Source organism: Apus apus, chromosome 22 (genome assembly GCF_020740795.1).
Source record: "Apus apus isolate bApuApu2 chromosome 22, bApuApu2.pri.cur, whole genome shotgun sequence".
NCBI classification, from domain to species: domain Eukaryota; kingdom Metazoa; phylum Chordata; class Aves; order Apodiformes; family Apodidae; genus Apus; species Apus apus.
Genome location: NC_067303.1, coordinates 6,240,780 through 6,248,775, shown reverse-complemented (window position 1 = coordinate 6,248,775; position 7,996 = coordinate 6,240,780). Strand labels below are relative to the sequence as shown.

Genomic DNA, 7,996 nt, shown 5'->3' with positions numbered 1-7,996 from the left:
CTCCCAGCTTCGGCCGGTGTGTGGATGGGCAGGTGCTGGGTAAGAAAGTATTGCAGGAAACAGCCCTACTCCTGCCTGGCATCAAGCCATGTGATGGCAGCATGTGGCTTGGCAGGCATGGTCCCAGGAGGTCTGGCAGTGTGGTGCCTCCCATGAGCCCTGTCCCAACACTGTTTTCCAGGCACATTTCTCCCGGGATTATTCATAGCATAAGTCCCTTATTCATCCAGCTCTCCACCCACACCTGCTCAGCGGAAGGCCAGGAGACAAGTAAGGCCTCCCAAGCATGGGGGAAACCTGCTTCCAAGTGCCCTTGATTCCAAGGCTGAGAAGCCTGGAATGGATCCTGCTGTCCCCTCCACCCTGCCCCTGGGCTCCCCATCCCATCACTTCCCAGAGGGATCAGTCCCTGACCTTCTCCTGTGCACAGCCAGGGCCCAAACCCAGAGAGAGGGATTGCAGAGCTCAGAGGAGTTGTGTACCTGAGTCCATTCTGATCACAGAATCTTAGGGGTTGGAAGGGACCTAGAAAGATCACCCAGCCCAACCCCCCTGCCAGAGCAGGGTTGCCCAGAGCACATCACACAGGAACGTGTCCAGGTGGGTTTGCTCTGTCACTCTCACAGTAAAGAAGTTTTTTCTGATGTTTACATGGAACCTCCTATGTTCTAGTTTGCACCTATTGCCCCTTGTCCTATCACTGGACATCCCTGAAAAAACCCTGGCTCCGTCCTCCAGACACTCACCCTTAACATATTTATAACTTTGATCCTGGTGTTTACTCCTGTTTTCTTCTGGCGAGGTCACTGCGGTGGCAGCTCCAGGAATGATTGCTTGCTGGTGTTTCTCCAAAACCACCTACAGAAAGCAAGTTACAGAGAACTGTGTTTCTGGGCTTGACCCCAACAACCTGATGTTAAATGTCATGTGTGTACACAACACCTCCCGGGTTGAAATTCTCACCCTTTCCTGCTGGTAACTGCTCCTCTGAGCCCTGCTGCACCCTCCAAGCCAGCACACAGAGGTGCTAATAGCATATACAGCCAAAGCCAGCTCCACCAGCCCAGAGGCTCCTCTGCTCCATCCTCCAGGCATGAGGGAATTGGGAAGGGCAGAGGATAACTCTGCCCTTCCAGGCAAGGCACTTTGTCCTGTGGCAGGGCTGTGCTGGTGCAGAACCAGCCCTATGGCCACCGCAGGGTGTGGGACAGGCCAGGCAGGAGGGAGGATGGAACTGAGGACCTCTGCTTTGCCCCTGCAGCCCCTTCTAGTGCCCAGGGCTAGTGACTGGCAGAAAGGCCCTGGAGGAAGCTGGGCACAGGGCTGGGGGCTGCAGCTCCAGCCCTCGCTGTCCCCAAGTAGCTGCAGAGGTTCTGGGGAAAGACTTGCTCTGTGGTTCTGACTCAGGTGGTTTCAGATTATTAAAATCAAGGCTACCTCTATTTAAAGATTAGTCAATTGTTTGGAAGATGAAGAGAAAACTCAACAGTGTTCTTGAGGACTGGTTTGGCCCGTGAACTCAAAACCTCTCCTGCCAGCACAGAACGTGGGACTGCTCTTTGCTGTGATGCTTTGGGTTTAGTGTGGTCAGCAGGGCCTGATGCAGAGCTGGTCTGTGGTCATTGCTGGGGCTGCAGGGGTTGGGTGTGCCGTGGGCCAGGGCTGTGTGCTGGCTGGGGGCTCCTGTGCTGCCTGCCTTGGGCTGGGGCCCCTTGCCCTCCCTTCCTTGCGAGACCACTGCTCCCCCCAGGGCCCCTCGCTGCAGAGCTGGGGGCAGCAAAGGTAGCACAGGGACATGAATCCTGCAGCTTCCAGGATGCCAAAAGGTATTTAGTGGAGGAAGAGGGAAAACACTGACAAGGCACGGATCCTGGGCAGCATCAGCAGTGCCTGTATCCGTGCAGCAGCACAGAGCTGTGCCCTTCACCACCTGAGTGTTCAGCAGAGCTGTCATTTCTCCTCAGGCTGTTTCATTTTCCCCTCAACTGCTAACTGTTTCTCCCAAGCCTCTGAACTGCCTCACCTGCAGGACCAGCTCGGCAGTGTCTTTTCCACAAAGCTTCCTCATTTCTGGTCCCACCACTGTTGATTTTCACTCCTTTACAAGGAATGCAAGCTGTGGCTTTGTGTGGGATGGGCTGTGCTTCATATCAGGACTCCCAAATTCAGTGGTGGCCAGATCTGACTCATAAGCTGACAGCAGAGTGACAGGACATCAGCAAGTCTCCTAAGGAGGCAAGAATAAAGCAAAGCCAGGGTAAAGCCAGGGAGGGGATCTGAGGCTGCCATCCCTATTGACTGGCCCTCAGCAGTGGAACGGTCATTGCTGAGGGAGACCAGCACTGAGCCCTGTGCCCAGATCCCCCACTGCCCCAGTGGAGCAGAGCCAAAGCCAGGGTGTCCCTAGGTGCCAGGAGAGCCAGACCATGCTGTGCCCAAGGTCCTGCTGCCAGCCTCAGCAGCACCACTGCTGAATTCTGTGCTGCTCTGGCAAGGCTGCAGGTTCCTGGAAGCCCAGGGGCTTTAGCAGGAAGGATGAGTCAGGGGATAGACTCTGTTCAGTCAGGGAAAAAAAAGCAGAAATCCCCACTTCAGGCATTTAAGATGACTCTTTGAGGAGCAGCTCTGCTGTGGCAAACCGAGTCCAACTCTCTGCTCACCAAGCCAGGGCCTTCTCTGAAGCTTCCCAAGGCTGTCCAGAGCACTTTCAGTTTCTCTTGCTCTTTTTATCTGTGTCCTTTCCACAAACTCCCCAGCAGGAAACTCCTCTGAGACAAATTGCCTTCCATCAGATGGCCCTGGGCTCACACAGGCCCCAGGAAAGCCCTGAAGCACGTGCTGCTGTAACTCAGTCTGCCACAAGGCTCAGCAGAGGACTCACAGTCAGCTTGGTGGCAATTCAGGTCCTAGTGTCACCACACAGCCGCCTCTGCCACACTAGACCTCACAGCTTGCAATGCCACCCACGCGTGCTGATGTTTGCAGGGCACACAACAGCCCAGAGGTTGTCACTCAGCCCCAGAAAAGGGGAAAGGAAAGTTGCAGGCTGGAGCAGGAGGGTACAGTCTGAGTCCAACAGAAGGGAAAGCCTAGAGAAGAAACTTATGCACTTAACCAACCTCTTCCACCTCTCCTTCTTCATTTCAGTCAGCCTTGAAAAATGTATACATCGGAATTAGTTCATGTATAAGGTTGACTCTGACCTGGCCAGCTTTAGCTGCTGGAAGGACAGGAAAGTGGCCCAAGGGGGCCTGGGTGTCCTCAGTGCTGATGCTCCCCCCCCTGCACTGTGCTTTCAACATCTCATTAACCAACAAAGAAGCAAAGGCTGTTTACTCCCATTTTCCCTTTCCCAGCAGCATAGCGATTTGTTTAGAAAAGCCCCCAGAGCCCTTCCTTGAAGGCCTGCTTGTAGGAAATGCCCAGCCTGGGCTGCGAGATTCGCTGTGGCTGAGTGGGTGGGCAGTAGAGAAAAGTGGAAGCTACTTTCCTCCCGCTGCGCTAACGCCTCCGAGACGTCACTGCGCCAGCCCCCAGGGGAAAAACAAGCGCTCGGCAGCCCTCTGGAGCAGAGCCCAGCACCCTGCTCACCCAGACCAGCACCCCCAGAGGATGCGGAGCCGGTATGGCCCCCCCTGCCACAGCCCTGGCACTGTGCCTGGCACTGCTCCTCGCCTGGCCGACCCACGGTGAGTCTCGCTTGCCCACATCGCGCTGGTCCTCGCTCCCTGCTCCCTGTGCCTGAGCCCCACGGCTCCCAGAGGGGTGCCCAGAGCCCCACGGCTCCCAAGATCCCAGCATCGGGCTGGGAACCAAGGCAGGGGAAGGCAGGCATTTGAGCTGCTGTGGTTAGAACCGCAGCTCAGACACAGCCAGGGCTGCCTGCTCACCACTCACCTTTCTTTGCTCTTTGGGAGCCTGCAGGCTGTGTTAGTCCTCAGGCACCAACCCAGCTTATCTCCACCAGTCTGGACCACAGAGGTGCTGGGGTGAAACGCCGCAGCAGCGGCTCAGTGCTGTGCTGAGAGTCCTCCTCCCCAGGCACAGCTTCATGTCTGCTGGCAGGCAGCAGCTGCTGAGGAAACCAGCACAGAAAAGGTGGCAGATGTTATCAAGCCAGGCTTTGCTGCCAGGTGACAGTATTGAACTGCAGGCAGGAGGTGTGAAAAAGCCTGTTCCTTCTTTACAGCAGATGAGCAAAACAGGAAAGCTGAATCCAAATAGAGCTGCTAGCAGATGCAGGGCTGGGCAGGGATGCAAATACAGTAGGTTTCTTTCTTGGGTCTGAAAAACATCAAGATCCTCTCAGCTGGGCTGAACATTACCCACAAGAGAGGAAGAGGAGGAAGGGGATGACCAGTTGGGAGTGGGATAGTCCCAGGAAAATCCTTGCACTTTCTGGGTGGGTGAGTGGTTGCTGCTGAACACAGGGGTTGAACTCCAGGCGAGTCCTTGAGGCAGCAATCGCCGAATCATAGAATGATTAAGGTTGGAAGGGACCTTAAAGATATTCAGGTTCCAATGGCAATGGCAGGGAGGGGACCTCGGGCAGCCTGGCCCAACACTCACGCTCAGTCCCACAGGTGAGAAGCGGCTGCCGAGACCCCAGAACGTGCGCTTTGCTGCCGAGATCGCCCATCACCTGCTGCGCTGGGAGCCGGGGCACGACAGCCCCAGCAACGTCTGCTACGAGGTGGAGCACAAAGTGTGAGTACAGCCACGAGGCTGCGGGGGGGAGCTCCGCCCTGCCCGGGCTCTGACACCAACCACGCTGACAACACAGTCTCTGGCACCTGCCTGCACCGCTCTGACCCTGGGCTCTTCTCCTTGCAGCTACGGCACAAATTCCTCCTGGACAGCCATCCCAGACTGCATGAAGATCTCGGGGCACTCTTGCGACCTCACATACTACACTCTGGTCCCTGCCCTGCGCTACTACGCGCGGGTCAGGGCTGTGTCAGGGAACCACACGTCGCTGTGGCAAAGGACCAACGCTTTCTCCCCACAAGAAGGTAGGTCGGGTGCCAGGAGGCTTGGAGGATGGCAGAGCTTGGGGTGCCAAACTGCTTGGGAGGAACTTTGGGACACAGGAGAGCAGGGATATCTCTTCCTCTTGCCTGGAGGACAGCTGTGGGATAGAATGGGACAAACCTTGGACAGGTGGCACTAGCTGTGAGGAACAGCCACTGCTCAGCCTGCTGTTGCAAACAGAACACCCTAACGTGCTCTTCCAACTGACTTGTTTGCAGCCAGCCTGCGCCTGTCAGGCCAGAGCCTCTCTGTGAGGGGAAACACCATCCACGTGCAGCTGCAGCTGCTCCTCAGGGCAGGAAACCTCACAGTGAAATATGACGACATACAGAAGCACACGAGGCAATACCGGGTGTACGTCAGGAGGGCGCAGGACAACAGGACGGTGAGATGAGTTGCTGTCTCCATGCTGTCCCCATCTGTCACACACAGTGCTGCTCAAGTTGAAAAACACATCTTTTAAAGTACAGTCTCTCATAAAACTCAATATTGAGCTTTCTCAGGGCCACAACATCGCAGAGAGATTTCTCTGCAGGTTTTATTGCAGTACGTTCTCCAACTCTTGCTGGGGTTTTGGGTCTGGCTGCTGCCAGCAGTCTTGCTGAGCAGCCTGGGGACCTTCCCCAGGAGACGCAGGAGGAGGAGGGAAGAAAGCAGGGGGCCCAGCACTCCCAGAGGAGCTGGGGGCTCTCAGGTACCAGCCTGTGCTCTGCTCATTGCAGTTTGAAGAGGTGAAGAAGGCCCCGGAGTTCATCATCAGCAACCTCTTCTGGGACACGGAGTACTGCGTCAGCGTGGAGCCCGAGGTGGCCAGCCGGCACACCCGCGCCGTGCGCACCGCCGAGCAGTGCCTCACCGTCGGGCACAGAGACAGTACGTGGGGGCAGCCAGGGAAGGGAGGTCCTGCAGGACCTGGATCCACACCAGGGCAGCTGCTCCGTGCTTTCGTGCTACATGCACTGAGGGCTCTGCTGTTCTCCCCCTCACTTGGGCATGTCCTCTCTTGCAGGGAGTGCAGAGCGGGTCCTGAGCATCCTCAGCTCCTTCTTCATCACCCTGCTGATTTTGGGCCTGCTGGGAGCTCTGCTGGCATGCACCTACATAAAGAAACCTGTGAGGCCACCCTCTGTCCTGGTAAGGGCGGGCACATGGCACCCTTTGTGGCCACAGCAAAGCTGCAGGCTTGGGTAGCTGTTAGGAGAGGCACAGATGAAGCACAGCTCATGTCTTCCTTTTCTCTCCCTCCCAGAAATCTTTCATAAAGCAAAGCTCACTCTGGGTGGACCAGGAGTCCCCATCCTCAGGCAGCCCAGATGCAGACCCTGTCCAGCAGCTGTTCCTGTGCCAGAAGGGGCCCCGGAAGGACAGCAGCCCCAGCACAGCCCAGCTGCCCCTGGAAAAGGGCTGGAAGCTGCCAGCATGGCCTGAGGACCAGCCGTGCCTTCTGGGTCTGGGAGCCATGGGGAGCAGAGACAGCAGCTGCACCAGCACCGACAGTGGCATTTGCCTGCGCAGCTCTGAGCCGAGCTGCTCCTCAGGCCACAAGCCCCAGGGCTACAAGCAGGTTCCCGCTGGTGACGACAGTGGTGTGGTCTTGGGGAGCTCCTGCCTGTGCCCCACCTGCCCCTCCAGCAGCGGGATAGCCAGTGAGCCCCATGAAGCAGAGCTCAGCCCCTCCACCCTCCAACAAGCCATGGAGTTCCACGGGTACCTGCAGCAGTCCCAGGGCACAGGGGAGCCCCAGCAGGACCCAGACAAGGGGATGCCCTTCTTGGGCCACCCAAGCACCACAGACATCGTGCTGGGTGCAGAATGCTCTGAGCTGCCTGTAGCCAAAGGGTATTTGAAGCAGTCCTCTCCGGAGCAGCTCTGCAGCCACACACAGGACCTTGCTCCTTGGGGGGCCCTGAGCTGTGGGGCTCCAGGTGCCCCCTTGGACTCTAAAGCCAGCCCTGAACTCCTGAAAGCTCCTTTCAACCTGAGCATCTTCAACACTGACCTCCTGGGGACACTGCCCCTCATCTCCAGCCTCAGCACCAACGAGTGGCTCCAGCTGCAAATCCAGCCCCTGACCCTGCCCGATGGGGACAGCAAGGACAGCCGCCTGTGAGCCACCCCCGTGCTGGGGAGCTGGTGCCCACCAGCCCACCTACCTCTTCTAACCCCTGCTCATGAGGAGCAGCTCTTCTGATAAGCTACCACCGATGCCTGAATGTTAGTGCCTCAACACGAGCAGTGCCCTGGCTGAGACTGGCATGAGAAGCACCAGCTCAGCTACTTGTGGGGCTGCCTTGGCCCTGGCACTGCTGCACACCCTGCACCTTCCCTCCAGCCAGTCGCCAGTGGAAAGCTAACGAGACATGGGGATGGGATGTGCTGGAGGGGCTCCCCCCTCCTCTAACCACCAGGAGGATACACACCAGGACATGTCTGCCCAGCCCGGGGAGGACACTCACTTCCCTCTTTCACTGGCTCTTTCAGCTGATGTCTACATTGCTGATGCCATCCAAACCTTTCACAACACAGACACTGAAAACAAAGAGCAGCCTGACGTCAGCCATCCCACTGCTGGGAACATGGAGCTCCCACACTGGAGGGAGTGAGGGACTTTCCTGACAACCCTACAGAGACCCTTCAGCCCCTATGGCCCAGCTGCAGGGCACTGGCTACCTCTGATGTGTGCAGGTTGCCACGTGAGCCCAGCGTGAGCCAGGGCAGCCCTGCCCACACTATGGTCTATGTTCTGCCACTATTGCATACAGATGTTATTTATTCTATTTAATTTGTAAATACAGAAAGGATGTGGTGTTGTTTGGTCCATCTATACAGTCTCTCCTAAGGTCAAGCTGTGCTTTCCATTTTGAAACAGGGACTCTTCCCTGCAGCAAAGGGCAACATGCCTTTGCCTCACACAGGAAAGAGCATTTCCACATCACAGCTGGGAAGAAAGGAGAGCAAAGGCAGC

General features: G+C 57.0%; 1 protein-coding gene across 1 annotated transcript; it reads left to right on the top strand.

The window, feature by feature from the left end:
* The first annotated feature begins 3,622 nt into the window (after positions 1-3,622).
* IL10RA (interleukin 10 receptor subunit alpha) lies at positions 3,623-7,738 on the top strand. Its single transcript, XM_051638435.1, has 7 exons — positions 3,623-3,689; positions 4,584-4,707; positions 4,834-5,012; positions 5,250-5,416; positions 5,754-5,904; positions 6,041-6,165; positions 6,281-7,738. The coding sequence occupies exons 1-7, from the start codon at positions 3,626-3,628 to the stop codon at positions 7,139-7,141; spliced, it is 1,671 nt and encodes a 556-aa protein (XP_051494395.1). The 5' UTR covers positions 3,623-3,625; the 3' UTR covers positions 7,142-7,738.
* Positions 7,739-7,996: the final 258 nt, after the last annotated feature.

What these genes read in the sequence shown, in the direction of transcription:
- IL10RA (XM_051638435.1), top strand. Translation starts at nt 3,626, where the DNA reads ATGGCCCCCCCTGCCACAGCCCTGGCACTGTGCCTGGCACTGCTCCTC. An exon ending in CCTCGCCTGGCCGACCCACG is followed by an intron (nt 3,690 to 4,583) that starts GTGAGTCTCGCT and finishes TCAGTCCCACAG; the next exon opens with GTGAGAAGCGGCTGCCGAGA. An exon ending in GGGCGCAGGACAACAGGACG is followed by an intron (nt 5,417 to 5,753) that starts GTGAGATGAGTT and finishes TGCTCATTGCAG; the next exon opens with TTTGAAGAGGTGAAGAAGGC.